This window comes from Lutra lutra, chromosome 1 (genome assembly GCF_902655055.1).
Source record: "Lutra lutra chromosome 1, mLutLut1.2, whole genome shotgun sequence".
Lineage (NCBI taxonomy): Eukaryota > Metazoa > Chordata > Mammalia > Carnivora > Mustelidae > Lutra > Lutra lutra.
The window spans coordinates 203,386,619-203,406,928 of NC_062278.1; the positions used below are offsets into that span (position 1 = coordinate 203,386,619).

The 20,310-nt window shown below is 35.9% G+C and overlaps 1 protein-coding gene and 1 pseudogene across 4 annotated transcripts in view; one reads left to right on the forward strand and one right to left on the reverse strand.

Annotated features, from left to right (window-relative positions):
• DOCK3 (dedicator of cytokinesis 3) overlaps positions 1–20,310 on the reverse strand; it is a 564,947-nt gene that overhangs the window by 324,791 nt on the left and 219,846 nt on the right. For all 4 annotated transcript variants that reach the window (XM_047693084.1, XM_047693058.1, XM_047693067.1 and 1 more), the window contains one exon: positions 16,853–16,949. In XM_047693084.1, coding sequence (XP_047549040.1) covers positions 16,853–16,949 — 97 coding nt within the window. The remainder of the gene's footprint in view (positions 1–16,852; positions 16,950–20,310) is intronic.
• LOC125090216 (uncharacterized) lies at positions 15,910–16,006 on the forward strand (annotated as a pseudogene).

Sequence of the window (20,310 nt, forward strand, 5' to 3'; positions counted from 1 at the left end):
GACTATGGACTCTGTAAAACAATCTGAAGGTTTTGAAGGGGCGGGTGTGGGAGGTTTGGGGGAGCCAGTGGTGGGTATTATGGAGGGCACGTATTGCATGGAGCACTGGGTGTGGTGCAAAAACAATGAATTCTGTTACCCTGAAAAGAAATTAAAAAAAAAAAAAACAAATGCAAATTTGCCGAGAAATGTTTTAACCTTAGCTTTAAAGAATTCCTAGAGTTAGAGCCCCAAAGAACAAGTACTCAAAAAAAAAAAAAAAAACAAAAAACAAAAAACAACCAACCAACCAAAACCAGGATTAAAATAAGCAAATATGAACAAGGGTCAGCAAATAAAAAGACAACTGAATCAGAAAAAAAAAAAACCCTGAAGACTGAAATGATCAGATACAGAATATAAATGGACATCTACAATATGCTTAAAGAAGTAAATGGGTACAGTAAATAGCAAGAAGAAAAGGCTATAAAAATTAACCAGGCTTAAAAAATAACCAAAGAATTCCTGATTTGTCTCTCATTATTTTCCCTTTGCTTGTTTTGTTTCTTAAATTCCACATATGAGGGAAATCATGTGGTATTTGTCTTTCTCTGACTGACTTATTTTATTTACTACAATACCCTCTAGTCCATCCATGTCATAAATGGCAAGATTTCATCTTTTATGGCTAAATAATATTCCACTGTATGTGTGTATATATAATGTGTGTATACATATATATACATACATAAATACATACCACATCTTCTTTATCCAGTCATCAATCAATAGATACTTGGGCTGCTTCCATAGCTTGGCTATTATAAATAATGTTTCTATAAACATCAGGGTGCATGTCCCTTTTTAATTAGTGTTCTTATATTCTTTGGGTAATACTTACTATTGCAATTGCTAGATCAAAAGGTAGTTCTATTTTAACTGTCTGAGGAGCCTCCACACTGTTTTCGACAATGGCCATACCAATTTCCATTCTCATAAGCAGTGCACAAGTGCTCTTTTTTTTCCATATCCTCACCAACATCTGTTGTTCTGGTGTTGCTGATTTTAGACATCAGACTCTTAATAATAGAAAACAAAATGGTTACCAGAGGGGAAGTGGGTGGCAGTGGGGTAGGCCAAATAGGTGATAAGGATTAAGAATCTGATTTTAGCTATCAGACTCTTAATTATAGAGAATAAAATGGTTACCAGAGGAGAAGTGGGTGGAGTGGATAGGTTAAAATGTAAATGTAAAAATGTAGGACTAAAAAAGATAAAGACTTGCTTTAGGAATAAACTCCTACAGTAGTAAATATCATTCCTATTAAAAAACAACAAAAATGAAATAATGAGTAAACATTTAATCCATCATTTAAAAATATGCCAGGCACCATTCTAAACTTTTATACCATTAAGTGACATGACAACCCTAGGAGGTAGACACCAATATTATCTCCTAGAAGGAAACTAAGAGGCACAAAATCATTCAGCTATCAAGCTACCATGTTGCAGCATCAGGATTTGAACTCGGGAATATCCCTCCAGACCCCATGCACTTACATGCACTATACAAAGTCTCTCTGCTGAATTCCTCTCCTATGGACGCAAAATCTATGATGTAAGCACATATGTTCTTAATCCTTGGCAAACCAATATTCTTAGGATGACTGTAAAAATGGATTTTATATCTTCTGTTCTGTAAGTGGACCTCAACATGACATCCCACCTTCAATTTACAAATTTAATCTTCCAAAGATTAGAAAGACATTATACAGCAGAATTTAGAGAGCTGTGCTTTATTTCTAGTAAAATCTAGGAACTGCTATAAACATTGGGGTACAGATGGCCCTTCTTTTCACTACATCTGTATCTTTGGGGTAAATACCCCAATGTTTATAGCAGCAATGGCCACGGTTGCTAAACTGTGGAAAGAACCAAGATGCCCTTCAACGGACGAATGGATAAGGAAGATGTGGTCCATATACACGATGGAGTATTATGCCTCCATCAGAAAGGATGAATACCCAACTTTTGTAGCAACATGGACAGGACTGGAAGAGATTATGCTGAGTGAAATAAGTCAAGCAGAGAGAGTCAATTATCATATGGTTTCACTTCTTTGTGGAGCATGACAAATAGCATGGAGGACAAGGGGAGATGGAGAGGAGAAGGGAGTTGAGGGAAATTGGAGGGGGAGGTGAACCATGAGAGACTATGGACTCTGAAAAACAATCTGAGGGTTTTGAAGGGTTGGGGGATGGGAGGTTGGGGGAGCCAGGTGGTGGGTATTACGGAGGGCATGTATTGCATGGAGCACTGGGTGTGGTGCATAAACAATGAATTCTGTTACACTGAAAAGAAATACATATATATATATATATATATATATATATATACACATATATATATATAAAGTATATCTGTGATAGTCATCTGTATTATTGTATGTAATCATTCATTCATCTTCCTTTTTGTGACACATTCAATTATGTGAATCCACCATAATTTATTTATCCATTTTACTGATGAATGTCTTTTTTCCCAGTTTGGTTTGCAGCAATTATGAACAAAGCTATTACTAACATACATGTATTTTGCTATTGGATTTACACCTATGAGTAGATTTGCTGGATCATCAGATATATGTACTTTCAACTTTAGTTAATAGTGCCAAATACTTTTCCAAACTGGTTATCCCATTTCCTCTCCCACCAGCAATTTTTTTTCAAAGATTTTATTTATTTATTTGTCAGAAAGAGAGATAGCAAGAGAGATCATGAGCAGTGGAAAGAGTGAGAAGCAGGCTCCCCACTGAGCAGGGAGCCCAGGATTATGACCTGAGCCAAAGGCAGATGCTTAACAGACTGAGCCACCCAGGTGCCTCTCACCAGCAGTTTATGAAAGTAATAGTTGCCCTACATCCTTACCAGCACTTGGTATTGCCAGTGTCTTGAATTTTAGTCATTCCAGTGGCTGTGTTGTAGTATCTCACTGTGGTTTTAATTTGTATTTCCCTGCTGAATGAAATTAAACATCTTTCCAAATGTTTATGAGCCACTGGAATATATGTTTTGTGAGAAGACTAATTAAGCCTTCTGCTCATTTTTCTACTTATTTTTGATTTGTAGTAGTTTTTTATAGCAGCATTTTTAAACTTTTTAAAATTTCTTCTCATTGTTCCAGAATCCATTGTTTATGCACCACACCCAGTGCTCCATGCGATACATGCCCTCCATAATATCCACCACCAGGCTCACCCAACCTCCCACCCCCTCCCTCCAAAACCCTCAGTTTGTTTCTCAGACTCCACAGTCTCTCATGGTTTGTCTCCCCCGCCAATTTCCCCAACTCACTTCTCCTTGCCATCTCCCCATGTCCTCTGTGTTATTCCTTATGCACCACAAATAAGAGAAACCATATGACAACTGACTCTCTCTGCTTGACTTATTTCACTCAGCATAATCTCTTCCACTCCCATCCATGTTGATACAAAAGTTGGGTATTCATCCTTTCTGATGGAGGCATAATACTCCTTAGTGTATATGGACCACATCTTCCTTATCCATTCGTCCATTGAAGGGCATCTTGGTTCTTTCCACAGTTTGGCGACCGTGGCCATTGCTGCTATAAACATAGGGGTACAGATGGCCCTTCTCTTCACTACATCTGTATCTTTGGGGTAAATACCCAGTAGTGTAATTGCAGGGTCATAGGGAAGCTCTATTTTTAATTTCTTGCAGAACACTCATGAAAGAAATTGAAGAAGACACAAAAAGATGGAAGACCATTCCATGCTCTTGGATCAGAAGAATAAACATTGTTAAAATGTCTATACTGCCTAGAGCAATCTATATTTTTAATGCCATTCTGATCAAAATTCCACTGGTATTTTTCAAAGAGCTGGAGCAAATAATCCTGAAATTTGTATGGAATCAGAAGAGACCCCAAATCGCTAAGGAAATGTTGAAAAACAAAAATAAAACTGGGGGCATCACGTTACCTATTTCAAGCTTTACTACAAAGCTGTGATCACCTAGACAGCATGGTACTGGCATAAAAACAGACGCATAGACCAGTAGAACATAGTAGAGAGCCCAGATATGGACCCTCAACTCTATGGTCAATTAATCTTCGACAAAACAGGAAAAAATATACAGGATAGAGCTTCCCTATGACCCTGCAATTACACTACTGGGTATTTATCCCAAAGATACAGATGGAGTGAAAAGAAGGGCCATCTGTACCCCAATGTTTATAGCAGCAATGGCCACGGTCGCCAAACTGTGGGAAGAACCAAGATGCCCTTCAATGGATGAATGGATAAGGAAGATGTGGTCCATATACACGATGGAGTATTATGCCTCCATCAGAAAGGATGAATACCCAACTTTTGTAACAACATGGACGGGAGTGGAAGAGATTATGCTGACTGAAACTAGTCAAGCAGAGAAAGTCAATCATATATACTTTTTTGATGAAGATTTCTTGTTGTTGGAAAATTTTCCTTTTTCCATTGCTATAATAACTTTAAAAATGAAGAATAAAGATAATTCTGTCTAATAAATTTATTTTCTAGTTTTATTAATAATTGACCTCAATTGCTACGTTGGCAATTGGGGATCTGTGTGTTATTTCTTTTTAAGATTTTTTTTTATTTTTGAGACAGAGAGAGCATGCACAGAGGGAGAGGAAGAAGCAGACTCCCCACTGAGTGGGTACCCCCCCATGTGGGCCTCCATCCCAGGACCCTGGGATCATGACCTGAGCAAATGCTCTGAGCAACTGAGCCACCCAGGCACCCCTGTGTGTGATTTCTAATGTGCTTTCATTAAAAAAAAAAAAAAAAGTACTTGCAGCATAAATACTTAAAAGTTCACAATCTTGTTTTAGACAGGAATGAGTAATGATGTCACTGTTTTTCCATAAATAATGGTTTTCATATCAAAATAAGGCTACTTGAATGGGAGATTAAGGTTTTAACTGCCTCAGAGGAATGGAGGTTTTTCTATCCTGGCTCATGTATACATACAGTCTTATCCAAGCACTCCATTATACCTCATTATACAAATGAAGTCCACTTCATTGAGTCTATTTATTTCTCTACAGAGAGAGGCTTCTTAAGTGATGAAACTGCTATCATTCTAAATATTACCTATATCAGAAAATAGATGTCAATTACATATACCCAGAGAGACATATAATTAATATCAAAAACAAGATAATACAATCAACACTGATTTAGTGCTTGAAGCCTTATATGCAATTTTATTTAATCTCTAACAACTCTCTGATGAAGTTTTTTGTGTATACGTGGTAATTATAAATCTAAGACTTAATAAGAAACCTAACAGAGAAGGTGAAACGCTCAAATTTGAGAGCATGTCCAAAGCCCTTTCTCTAGAATTTAATGTATACTTGCTGATCCTGTGACAAAAGATAAACATAGCAAATTAACTAGTATAATCTCCTACCTTAATCTCTTGCATATATATCTTATTCAATTAACACTGTTAGAATTATTTCACAGTGTCATTCATTATTTATTTAAATGACAGTTTTACGGGTCGCCTGGGTAGCTCAGTGGGTTAAAGCCTCTGCCTTCGGCTCGGGTCATGATCTCAGGGTCCTGGGATTGAGCCCCACATCGGGCTCTCTGCTCAACAGGGAGCCTGCTTCCTCCTCTCTCTCTGCCTGCTTCTCTGCCTACTTGTGATCTCTGTCAAATAAATAAATAAAATCTTTTAAAAATTTTTTTAAAAAATGACAGTTTTATTTTTTCCTAAAAATAATATATATTAACCATTCAAAAATTTTAAAATAGATTAAAAAAAGACTAACATTTTGGTCCCTCAATTAATCTTCATTAAAATTATGATGCATTTTCTTCATGTGTTTTCCAAATATATTTTCATAATACAGGTGAGATTATAATTTATACAAAATTTCTACATAAATTCACTTTATTATATAATATACTATTTAAATTTTTCTGTGGCTCTTTAGATGTAAGCACTAACTCATCTATGTCTTAACTGGACCACAGTTGGCACATTTGGAGAAGTAAATTTGTTTTTGCTACTGCAAATACTGCTTCTATGTAAATATTTATGAAATAAAGATTCACTCTTTTCTCATATTTAACATTATCTTAAAACAAATTCTCAGAATTAGAATAACTTTTATTACTTTAAAATCTGAAGAATTTTAAGGCTTTTCCTAAATTATTCTTCAGATGTGCTAACTAAAATTTGGTACCCAGCAGCAAAGAATGAAGAAAATCAATAATAGAATTCAATAGTAGAAGATGATTTTCTTTTCTTTCTCTTTTCCTTCCTTCCTTCCTTCCTTTCTTTCTTTTATGGAACTGGAGGGGATTATGCTAAGTGAAATAAGCCAAACACAGAAAGACAATTATCACATGGTTTCACTCATATATGCAACATAAGGAATAGCACAGGGGACCATGAAAGGGAGGGAAAACTGAATGGGAAGAAATCAGAGAGGGATAGAAACCATGAGAGACTCTGGACTCTGGGAAACAAACTGAGGGTTACAGAGGGGAGGTCGAAGAGGGGGAATGGGATAACTGGGTGATGGGTATTAAGGAGGGCATGTGTTGTGATGAGCACTGGGTGTTATATGCAACTAATGAATCATTGAACACCACATCAAAAAGTAATGTTGTATCATATTTTGGCTAACTGAACATAATAAAAAATAAAAATAAAAATAAATTTACTTTCTTGCCTGTTAATTTGAAGGAGAATATCTGGGAATGGTTAGGGTTATCTCATCATCTCATTGATTTAATTTACATCTCTTACTAGTGAGACTGAGTATTACCTTAATGTATTGTTTTATGAATGGCTTGTACCTTTGCTGATTATCTTCTGGTATTCTTACTAGTTTTCCTATTGATTTTTATCTACTCTATACAGAAAGATGTTAATCTTTATCTATGTTGAGAATTATTTCTCAGTTTACTCTTCATCATTTAATTTTCTTTTGTTTTCAGAATCAGATAAACTAGACTTGATTTGTTTGATTATGTTAGGGTTAAAAAATATTTTTATTATTTTTATTAACATGCAACATTATTATTTGCCCCAAGGGTACAGGTCTGTGAATTGTCAGGCTTACACATTTCACAGCACTCACCATATCACATACCCTCCCCAATGTCCATAACCCCACCACCCTCTCCATAATCCCCCTCCCCCCAGCAACCCTCAGTTTGTTTTGTGAGATTGAGTCTCTTACAGTTTTTTTGATGTAGTGTTTCAAGACTCACTGTTTGCATGTAACACCCAGTTCTCCATGCAATACGTGCCCTCCTTAATACCCATCACCAGGCTAACCCATTCCCCCACCCCTCCCCTCCAAAACCCTCAGTTTATTTCTCAGAGTCCATTAGACTTTAAAAGTTGTTAACCTAGATTCATTCTGGTTTAAGTATACTCTTTCTCAGAGGACAGCTAGGTCTCTAGCTACTTGCCTTTTGTAAAGTTAGATTAAGAAGAACTATATGGCTTGAAATTAAGTAGGGAAAACAAAGGGACAATGTTTAGCTCTCTTACTAATTTCAGTAATACAACAAATTTTTATTCTCTTCCACTAGAAAGAGTCATTTGGAGAATATGTGTATTCATTTGTTTTGAATTTCACTGGCTACATGACTGGCCTCCTACGTGCATTCAGAATAAGATCAATCATTTGACAGTTGTCATATTAACAATACTTTTTAAAGAATTAACCAGAAACACTGCAATTTGTTAAAATGGCAAAGAAAGACAACATTTCAACATTCCACTCATCAGAAGGCAAATTTAAAAATTACCATGGCAATTTCAAACTTTATGTATAAAATATATTTGTTTAAAAAATACTGTTAGCAGTTGTCCTCTTTCCAACACAGACTCCCACTTTCAAGTTTTTCCATGTCTCTAGAAAATCAGTGAGTACACTGGCCTCAAACCACACCTGAAAGATTTTTCAAATTTTAAATATTCTAAGCTACTGCATCAAATAGCAACTCTAAATTATTCAGAACATTTCTGATCCTGAGTCTTTGATGACTGTAGAGCTGCAATACCAAATCCAGAATGTCTGTGCTCACTTGAAAAAGAAATAAATGTGCATTTTGTTTAAAACATCATTATTTTTCCTTTTTTTTCAAGTTTTTATTTAAATTCAGGTTAGTTAACATATAGTGTAATATACTGGTTTCAGGTGTAGAATTTAGTGATTCAGCACTTTCATACAACACCTGGTGCTCATGACAAGTGCAATCACCTATTTAACCCATTCCCCCATCCACCTCCCATCCAGTAATCATCAGTTTGTTCTCTATAGTTTTGTTTCTTAAATTACACATATGAGTGAAATCATATGGTATTTGTCTTTCTCTGACTTATTTTGCTTAGTATAATACTTTTTAGCTTCATCCATGTCATTGCAAATGGCAAGATTTTATTTTTCTGATGGCTGAGTAATATTCCATTGTATATAGACCCTACATCTCCTTTATCCATCCATCATTCAATGGACATTTGGGCTCTCTCCATAGTTTGGCTATTGTTGATAATGATGCTGTAAACATCGGGGTGCATGTACCGCTCTGAATCAGTATTTTGTAGTAGTGCAATTGCTGAATCAGTATTTTTGTAGTAGTGCAACTGCTGGATCATAGGGTACTTCTATTTTTAACTTACTGAGGAAACTCCATACTGTTTTGCAGAGTGGCTGCACCAATTTACATTCCCACCCAACAGTGTAAAAGTGTTCCCTTTCTCCACATCCTAGCCAACACCTGTTGTTTCTTGTGTTGTTGATTTTAGCCCTTCTAACTGGCATGAGGTGATACTTCACTATAGTTTTGATTTGTATTTTCCTAATGATGGGTGTTGAGCAACATTTTGTGTCTGTTGGCCATCTGTAAGTCTTCTTTTTTAAAATATTTTATTTATTTATTTGAGAGAGAGACAGTGAGAGAGAGTATGAGCGAGGAGAAGATCAGAGAGAGAAGCAGACTCCCTGTGGAGCTGGGAGCCCAATGCGGGACTCGATCCCGAGACTCCAGGATCATGACCTGAGCTGAAAGCAGTCGATTAACCAACAGAGCCACCCAAGCGCCCCATCTGTATGTCTTCTTTAGAAAAATATCTATTCATGTTTTCTGCTCATCTTTTAATTGGGTTATTAATTTTGGGGGTGTTGATTTTTATAAGTTCCTTATACATTTTGAGTACTAATCCTTTATCAGATATGCAGTTTGCAAATATCTTCTCCCATTCCATAGGTTGCCTTTTAGTTTTGTTGATTGTTTCCTTCACTGTACAGAAGATTTTCATTTTGATGAAATCTCAATAGTTTATTTTTGCTTTTGTTTCTCTTACCTCAGGAGACATATCTAGAAAGAAGTAACTATCACCAGTGTCAAAGAGGTTACTGCTTGTGTTCTCCTCTAGGATTTTTATGGATTCAAGTCTCATATTTTGTCCTTTAATCAAATAGTATTGTTTTAAAATTTTGGTTTCCAATTTTTCGTTGCTAATATATGGCAATATAATTAGTTGACTGAAAGAAAAAGAGACTTTCTGAGTTGCTATCCTGGAACTGCAAACTCAATTGTTTTAGGAGTATCTTTTGTACATTCTAGTGGGTTTTGTTATTTGAAGATTCTTTGGGATTTCCTATGTAGCCAATTCTGATCGGTGTGAGGTGATATCTCACTGTAGTTTTGATTTGTATTTTCTACAAATATGTCTGGTCTGCAAATGGGACCAGCTTTTTTCTTCATTCTAATCTGTATGTCTCTTCTTCCTTTTCTTTGCCTTACTGCACTGGTGAAGACTTCCGGTATTAAGCTGAGTAAAACTGTTAAAAAGCAGACATCCTCACCTTGCTCCCCAAAGCAGACTTTCACCATTAAGTATGACATTTGCTGTAGGTTTTCATAAATGCCCTTTCTCAGGGTGAAAAAGTCCCCTTTATTCCTAGTTTGCTGAAAGTTTTCATCATGATAGAGTGCTGGATTTTCTCAAATGCCTTCCTGACAATTATATGATCTGCTGGTTTTTCTTCTTTAGAGTGTTGGTAGAATTTACCAGTGGGACCATCTGGGCCTAATCATTTCTTTTCTGGAAGAATTTCTATATATTTAGTTACTTTAATAGCTGTTGGATATTCAGATTACCAATTTCATTGTGGATTTGGTGATTTGTGATTTTCAAGGACTTGTTTTATTCATATAGATTCTCACTTACGTATTATAGTGTTTTCTTATTATCCATTTAATATTTGCGGCATCTACAGTGATATCTCTACTCCCAATGTATTGGTAATTACTATTTTCTCTCATTTTCTTTGTTAGCCTTGATAAATGTTTATCAATTTTATTGATATTTTTAAAAACTGGCTTTTGGTTTGATTTTTTTCTTTTGTTTTTCTATTTTTAATCTCATTAATTTCTGCTCTATTTTTTCCTGCATTCTGCTTGCTTGGGTTTATCTTCTTTTTTTCAGATTCTTGAAGTAGGAACTGAAATTATTGATTTGACACCATTTTTTTCTATTGTATACACTTAATGCTATAAATGTCCCTCTCAACACTGCTTTAACTGTGTCCCACACATTTTAATATAGTGTATTTTCATTTACATTCATTTCAAAATTATATCTTCGTTTATATTCATTTTTATTTCTTGAGACTTCCTCTTTGATCCACAGATTATTTAATAGTGTGTTAATTTCTAAGTCTTCAATATTTTCCTGTTGTCTTTCTGTTATTGATTTCTAGTTTGTTTCCATTACTGTGAAAGTATCCTTTGTATGATACAAGTTACCGCAAATTTGTTGAGTTTTTCTATGACCCAAGATACTGTTATTCTTGGTGAATGTTCCATGGATGCTTGAAAACAATTGTATTCCAACTTTACTGGATGAAACATTCTAAAACTTCCAATTAGATCCTGATGGTTGATGGCATTGTTCAGTACTTAACTATCCCTGCTGACTTTTGTCAAGTGGTTGTAATCAATTACTAGGGGAAAGTGTTATAAATCGCCAAATATAATGGATGATTTCTCCATTTTCTCTATTCAGTCCTTTCAGGTTTTACTTCATTTATTTTGCAGCTTTGTTCTTTGGTGCATGCATGTTTGAAATTGTTATGCCTTCTTGGTGAACTGATCTTCTTACCACTTCATAATGTCCCTTTGTCCCTGGTAGTTTTCTTTAAACTGATATCAATTTTTCTTACATTGATATAATTTTTTAAAGTTCTATTTGTTTATTTCATAGAGAGAGAGCATGCATAAGCATGCGAGAGGGGCAGAAGAGAAGGGGGAAAAAGAATCTCAAAAGTAGACTCCCTGCATGGAGCTCAATTCAGGGCTCGATCTCACAACCCTGAGATCATTATACCTGAGCTGAAATCAAAAGTCAAATATTTAACCAACTGAACCACCCAGGCACCCCATTTATAGTAATATAATTAATTTTATTTTTATTTTTATTTATTTAAGGAAGAAATAATCCATAGTTAGTTTAACAATCTTTTTTTAATCTAGCCATTCAAGCTTTCTTTGAATTAGTGTTTGCATGGTATATATTTTTTCTAATTTTTTACCCCCTGTATCATTATATATGAAGTGAATTTTTTACAGACAGCACACAGTTAAGTCCTTTTTATTTATCAACTCTGCCAATTTCTCTTTTTATTATTCACATGTTAGGATTTATATCCACCTTTTTAGTATTTGTTTGTTCCCACTGTTTCACTTTCCTGTTTCCCTTTCTTAATTTCTTACAAGGCCACTTGAACATTTTGCTATTCCATTTTGGTTTATTTATAGTATTTTTATCATATTGCTTTGTGCAATATTTTTAATGATTGCTCTAGGGATTATAACATACATACATAACTTTATATAGTCTACTAGTCTGAACATTTTACCACTTGAAATAGATTGCAGATTTCTTACCATAATTTATGTCCCTTTCCCTCACCACCTTAGATACAACTTCCTTAAATATAACTTCTACATATATTGAGAACTATATCAGTGTTATAATTTTTACTTTGTATCCTGAAAGACAATTTTAAAAACTAAAGAGAATTTACTCTTTCTATTACTTTCTTCACTCCTCTTCTCCAAGTGTCCTTTCATTACCTCTTCTTTTGTGTCTGATAAATTTCCTTTGTATTTACTATTTTTAGAACCGATCCACTGGCAAAAAATTTTCTTAGCTTTCCTTTATCTGAAAATATATTTATTTCTCCTTCATTCTTGAAGTATATTTTTCCTGGATACACAAATCTGGGATAACATCAGGTTTTTTCCTTCCGCGGTCAAAAAATGTTGGACCACCTCCTTGCGTCTTCCATAGTTTCTTATGAGAAATCTGTTGTCATTCAAATTGTCCATGTTGCTACAAAAGTTGGGTATTCATCCTTCCTGATGGAGGCATAATACTCCATAGTGTATATGGACCAAATCTTCCTTGTCGAGTTATACCAGTAATGTGTCATTTCCCTTTCAAGATTTTTTCCTTTAGTGGGTAGGGGGATAGGTCAAATAGGTAAAGAGGATTAAGAGTGCACTTATCTAGAAACTTTTCCAAATAAGACATCAGATGGCCAACAGACACATGAAAAGATGCTCAACATCACTCATTATCAAGAAAATACAAATCAAGTGTTCCCCTTTCTCCACATCCTCTCCTACACTTGTTGTTTACTGTCTTGTTACACTGTTGGTGGGAATGCAAGTTGGTGCAGCCAATTTGGAAAACCAGTGTGGAGATTCCTTAAGAAATTAAAAATAGAGCTACCCTATGACCCAGCAATTGCATTACTGGTTATTTACCCCAAAGATACAGATGTACTGAAAAGAAGGGCCATCTGTATCCCAATGTTCATAGCAGCAATGGCCACAATCTTCAAATTGTGGAAAGAGCCAAGATGCCCTTCAACAGATGAATGGATAGAGAAGATATGGTCCATATATACAAGGGAATATAATGCATCCATCAGAAAGGATGAATACCCAATTTTTGTATCAACATGGACAGGACTGGAAGAGATTATGCTGAGTGAAATAAGTCAAGCAGAGAGAGTCAATTATCATATGGTTTCACTTACTTGTGGAGCATAAGGAATAACTAGAAGGACATTAGGAGAAGGAAAGGAAAATGAATTGGGGGAAAACGGAGTGGGAGATGAACCATGAGAGACTGTGGACTCTGAGAAACAAACTGAGGGTTTTGAAGGGGAGAGGGGTGGGGAGTTAGGTGAGCCTGGTGGTAGTTATTAAGGAGGGCACGTATTGCATGGAGCACTGGCTGTGGTGCATAAACAATGAATCTTGGAACACTGAAAAAATAATATTAAATTAAAAAAAAAAGAAAATACAAATCAAAACCATAATCAGATACCACCTCACACCTCTTAGAATGGCTAAAAATTAACAACACAAGAAACAACAGGTGTTGGCAAGGATGCAGAGAAAAGGGAACCTGTTTGCATTGTTGGTGGGAATGCAAACTGGTACAACCACTCTGGAGAACAGTTTGGAGGTTCCTCAAAAAGTTAAAAATAGAAATGCCCTACGATCCAGCATCTGCACTACTAGGTATTTACCCAAAGGATACAAAAATACTGATTCAAAGGGGTACATGTGCCCTGATGTTTATAGCAGCACTATCAATAATATCCAAAGTTTGGAGAGAGCCCAAACATCCATCGAATGATGAATGGATAAAGAACATATGGTGTATGTGTGTGTACACACACATACACACAATGGAATATTACTCAGCCATCACAAAGAATGAAATCTTGCCATTTGCAATGACATGGATAGAGCTAGAGTGTATTATGGTAAGTGAAATAAGTTAGTCAGAGAAAGATAGATACCATATAACCTCACTCATATGTGGAATTTAAGGGGGAAAAAAAACAGATGAACATATGGGAAGGGGAAAAAGAAAAAAAAGAGGGAGGGAAACAAGCCATAAGAGACTCTTAATGAGAGAGAACAAACTGAGAATTGATGGAGAGAGGTGGGTAGGAGATGGGCTAGATAGGTGATGGGTATTAAAGAGGGCAGTCGTGTTGATAAGCACTAGGTATTGTATATAAGAGATGAATTCTACTCCAGAAACCAATATTGCACTGTATGTTAGCTGAGTAAAATTTAAACAATATTTTTAAAAATCACGAAAAAAAGAGTGCACTTATGATAAGCACAGAGTAATGTATAGAGTTGTTGTACCACTATCTTATACATCTGAAACCAATCTAACACTATATATTAATTAAATTGAAATTTAAAAATATGTAAAATTTTACAATACATATATGTATATACAACACATATATGTATTTAAATACATAAATACAATAGTGCATATATATAAAGATTTTTTTCTTTTGTTTTAATTTTCAGAAGTTTAACAACAATGTGACTATGCATGGATTTCTTTAGGTTTATCCTGTTTGGAATTCACTCAGCTTCTTGAGTCTGTAGACTTAAGTCTTTTGCCAAATTTGGGAAGATTTAAGCTATTCTTCAAAAATTTCTTAGATCCACATTCTGTCCTTTCTGTCTAGTGCTCTAATGCTTCAAATATTAGATCTTTTATTGTTGACCCACAGGTCTCTGAGGCTAAGCTTACTTTTCCATTTAGTTTCTTTCCATTATTCACATTGAATAACTTCTATTGAACCATCTTTAAGTTCGCTAATTCCTTCCTCTGTTTCTTCCATGCTGCTATTAAGCCTATCCAGTAATTTTTAAATTTTGGTTACTGTATTTTTCAGTTCTAAAATTTTCATTGGATTCTTTATGTTTTCTACTTCTATTGCTGCAGTTTACTATGTTTTCATTTGTTTCAAGAGTGTCTCTAGTTGCTTGGTGGAGAAATTATACAAGAACAGCTTTAAGATCCTTGCTGATGATTCCAACATCTGTGTCATTTCAAAATTGGCATCTGTTGATTATCTTATTTTATTAGAATTGAGATTTTCCTGATTTTTCATATGTGAAATAAATTTGGTCTGTATACTGGACATTTTAAGTATTATGCTATGACATTCTGATTCCTATTTAAATCTTCTACTTTAACAGGTGGGCAATCTGCTTCAGTTCAGAATGCAATCGTAGGCTTACTTTTGTGGGCTGTAATTTAAATGTCAGTTTAGTATATAAAGTCCTTCCAGTGCTCTCCTGGTTTCCCCCATTAGTGTATTACCGAGATAGCAGAACTCCACTTTACTTATACTCAGCATGGATTTGGGTGGAGAGAAGCACTGCCTCATTTCAGCAGGGCAAGGATGAAAAACAGGGTACTCTTCACATCGTGTGCTAGAGAGGGGTACTGTCTCATTAATGGGGAGGGGGTGAGAGTCAATCCTGCCTACAGGTTCAGCTGGAGAGGGACCCACTTATTATTACAAGGGAAGTGGAAATCAAGAGTTCTAACCACAGGATCCTCTGTAGAGGAATGCTTCTTCCTTACTTCAGAGCACAGGAGGAAGCCCACAGAACTCTGCAAAATAAGGGCATCACCTTGTTAACACTGGGTAGTTGTAAACTCCAGAGTCCCACCCACAGGCTCTGCTGGGGAAGGTGCCACCTTGCAAGTGCTGGGTGAAGTTGCAGTCAGAATCCTGCAGGCCCCACTCAAGAGAGAGGCACTGCCTCATTACTGAAGTGGGGAGGGGTAGAAGTCAAGAGTTTGGCCTGAGGCTCCACTAGAGAGGGACATCTTGTTACTGCAGGTGTGAGGAAAATGGGTATGTAAGATGGGAGTTCTGGTCACCAATTCCACTATTGTAATGCCTGTTTGGGTGGGCACAAGGGAGTGCAGCTTTTATGGCAATGTTCTGTAGAGAACAGAAAGGATAACTTAAAGGGTTTCTATCTTGATCCTTTTGTAGTTCATAAGCATGAAGATAGGGTGTTCACACAGTTGTATGAGACGTGCCTCACTCAAACCTTGTTACGTCGGCACCCCGTCTGGAGGAAAAAGGTTTCTGTCTTGTTGCACCAGCCTTTGCTGAAAAAGGGGTTTTTTTGATGCTTTTTTGTTTGCACCTATTAGTATTTGCAGGTGGTGGGCTTCTCTAGAGCCCAAGCCATAGTATATGGAAGGCAAGAAAAAACAATCTGGGAATTCATTCAGTCCTTGAGTTCAAAGGTCCCTAGTCACTCCACTTTCTTTTCCTTTGCTTTCAGAGTTTTCTGGTAGATGATTTATGAGTTTTGTCCAGGATTTTTGTTGTACTTAGTAAGAGGAGTATAACAGAATGTGCCTACTCCATCTTGATGAAATAACAGAACCCCAAACTTGTCACTTTTTTCCAGCCCAGATTTTATGTGTCCTATCGCTAAGTTTCCAGAGGACATGGACCATTGTTATTAATCTATTAATTGTAGACTTAGCAAACCATGTCCTATATGGCATATCCTTTAAGCTTAGTGACTATAAGAATCTGTTGATAAAACTTCTTGGCCTTTACCCAACTTTATGTTCACAATGAAACTTTTAAGTTTGTTCATTCATTCAGGAAACACCTGTTTTATGAAAGCTTCTCAAGAGACAGCAGTGAGAAAGACAGCTAAAATCCCTAATGTTATTCTACTGACTGGGATAGGGTAGAGGGACTGGAGGCATATGAATAATGTGCTCTCTTCAGACTGAACAACACTGATAACTGAAAATATGTTTCAGTTAATATTAGGAACATACTTTGAAAAGTTGCAAATATTCACAAGTCTAAAAATTTGTAATTGGCATATGTAAGATAATTTTTTTTCACTTTTCTAATGGAACTTTAACGATCTAATAAGCCAATTATCAATACTTACCACATAGAGTTGTTTCCACAGACTGGCCCATTCTTGTAGAGTTGCTGTAACCTCAGTCACAATAGAATCTTCAAGTGGAACCACAGTTTCATACTGCCTAGAACCAGAGCCACAACAACAGCCACATTATCTTTGATAAAATGCCAGAATCCTATCTACTGACCTTTTCAATGTGTGTAACTCAAAGTTCATGCAAACATAAAGGAGAGCTATAACCAATTGATTGAAGATTCTTTTGCCACAATATAGTGCAATAGTGTAAATGAACTGAATTCATGAAAAAAACAAGTCCTTAAAAAAATTAAGGACTTGATATGTAAGTCCTTAATTTTACTTTTAGAAATACTGTCTTTAAAACAGACTTTTTAAAAGACCATTGTGAGCCTTTTTCTTTAAAGAAAGACCATATCTCACCCATGTCTTGCTTAAATTAATTTTTTAAATTATTTGTGTCCTTTAACATTTACTAGTAATGCAAATTAGCTCATGATCTTGACATAAAAGATCTAATGGAAATGGGGGAGGGAGGGAACCCAGACACTGGTTTTTGAAACATTTTATAAACTCTCCCTTATACTAGTATTGTGCTTTCTTAGAAAATTGTGTCAGTAGAGGAATTCTGGGCCTGGTAGAGGAATTCTGATCCTCCTAAGGATCAGAAAGTTACAGGGATTCCCTCAGTCTACTCCATAAGCAGCATCTACTATGGTGGCAGTCCCTGTGGTAAACTGCCAAGGATTTATCAGTGAACAAAAGTGGACAGTGTCCCTATCTTCAGAGAGCTCTTGCTCTGGACAGAGAATCAACAATAATCACAACATGCAGATATGAACAGTGATGAATCTAAGAAGGAAATTAATGTGTAAAATCAGTGATTTTAACTGGGGGACATGATTTAAAAAGAAAAGGGATCCGTGAAATCTTCTCTAAACAAGTGTTAAGGTCCAAAAGATGCAAAAAGTTCATGACAAGAAATGTGTGTAGGGAGGAAAAGAAACAGGTATGGTGCCACCTGTAGAGGAAACAGTATACAAGAAGCCACTGAAATGGGAAAGAATTTCACATAAACAAGAACTTTAAAAAGGCTGGACTCTGAGAAACAAACTGAGGGTTTTGGAGGGGAGGGGTTGGGGGGTTAGGTGAGCCTGGTGGTGAGTATTATGGAGGGCATGTATTGCATGGAGCACTGGGTGTGGTGCATAAACAATGAATCTTGGAACACTGAAAAAATAAAAATAAATTAAAAAAAAATAAAAAAGGCTGGTAACACTGAGGCCAGCTCTCACAGGGCCTTTTCAAATGATACTAAATGTCCCAGATCTTAACTCAAGTAATAGAATGAAAAAGTATTGAAAGGTTGTTCAAAATACGGGCATGACTTAATAATATTTTTACAATGTCTATGCCAATTGTGAGGGATAATGAAATACTCTCTGGACTAAAAATTTATATACTGGTATGCTAAAGTGATTGAAACACAATAATTCTTATTTGTTAGCCAGAGCCAACAACTTGGAAAGCAAAAGAAGTTTATTTCACAAAATTCGCATTATGTATTATGTCTTTGCACAGGAAGAAGCTGACAAACCACCATTCAGAGATGACTCAGTGCATTAATATTGACTGTCAATGAATATATGTTACTTGATGATCTTTTATAGAGTTATTGTTTTATTTTGTCTGCTTTATTCCAGCAGATGAAAACAATCTTCTCAGACTGATTTCAGAGCACTATCCATATTCATCATATTCATAAGCTGATTAAAATAAAAGTTTTCAAAAGAAAAAGAAAAAAGAAAGGATGAATACCCAAGTTTTGTAGCAACATGGACGGGACTGGAAGAGATTATGCTGAGTGAAATAAGTCAAGCAGAGAGAGTCAATTATCATATGGTTTCCCTTATTTGTGGAGCATAACAAATAGCATGGAGGACAAGGGGAGATGGAGAGGAGAAGGGAGTTGAGGGAAATTGGAAGGGGAGGTGAACCATGAGAGACTATGGACTCTGAAAAACGATCTGAGAATTTTGAAGGGGCGGGGGGGGTGGGAGGTTGGGGGCACCAGGTGGTGGGTATTGTAGAGGGCACGGATTGCATGGAGCACTGGGTGTGGTGCAAAAATAATGAATACTGTTATGCTGAAAAAAAAAATTAAAAAAAAAATAAAAAAAAATTTCGAATCTGAAAAAATAAAAGTTTTCATCAAGTGCTTGTTAAGAGTAAAGTGTGATACATTTTTTTCCTTGTGCCAAGAGCATCCGAGGTAGTAATTCCTAGATTCAACTTTACCAATTATTTCAAGTACTACTATAATAGTTTTGAAATGAATGGTTTACTTTAATTTTTTAAAAAAACAATAAGTCATATTGAACTTCTCAGATGGAGAGTAAGCCAATGGCAAAAGCCAGATCTGAAAAAGAGTAAGTCTTAATGACCTGGGTGGGGGGTTGGGGGAACCAGGTGATGGGTATTAGAGAGGGCACGGATTGCATGGAGCACTGGGTGTGGTACAAAAACAATGAATACTGTTATGATGAAAATAAATTTAAAAAATGATTAAAAAAAAAAAAACCTCAACAGAAAGGATACATGCTGGACAGAGTTCAAGAGAAAATAAGTAGCAAGGTAATAATGAAAAAAATCACTCTAGAATGTAGGGCAGAGCAAAAAAGTAACCCAAAGTATGAAAGAGTACTTAAGAGACATGAGGGAAAAGTGAAAGAATTCTAAACTACTCTTAACAGGATTCCCAGGAGAAAAGAATTGCAGTGTTAGAGAATATTGTGATTTTCTTTTCCTTAGCTCTCCAGCATTGTAATCCCCTTCATTTGAAAAAAACTCAAATGTAGAGACAGAGTTGCCTTCCACTACATAAGCAGAAAATAACAGATACTTGATTTCTCAGCCTCTCTGTGACTATGGTATAGGCTTATAACCTGAGCTCCATCTACCCCAGACTTAGAAAGGAAAACCAATTACCCAAAGCAGCAGAGACTACAAAGAAACCACTTGGTGGAAATTACAGTCATTTCCTGAGGCAGCAGTCCTATGGAAGCATTCAGTTTTAAGATGGTGAGGGACTGGAGGAGGCAGAATTAAATATGGTAGTTAGGATAGATCTCACTGAGATTTGAGAGAAGACCTGAAGGAAGTGACAGAGTCTTAGCCAGGCATAATACTCCAAGCATAGGAAACAGCATGGAAAAAAACCTTAAGGCAGGAGCATACCTCATATGTTTGAATAAAAGCAAGGAAGCCAATGTAATTGAAGCCAAATGAGAAATAGGTAGAGTAGAAGGAGTGAAGCCAGGTCATATAAACTGGTAAACCTTTCTAAGAATTTTGGTTTTTACCCTGAGTGAGATAGGAGCCACTGGGAAGTTTTAAACACAGGAGTAACATGATCTAATTTCTATTTTTAATTTTTATTATTTTTATTTTTTATTGTGTTATGTTAG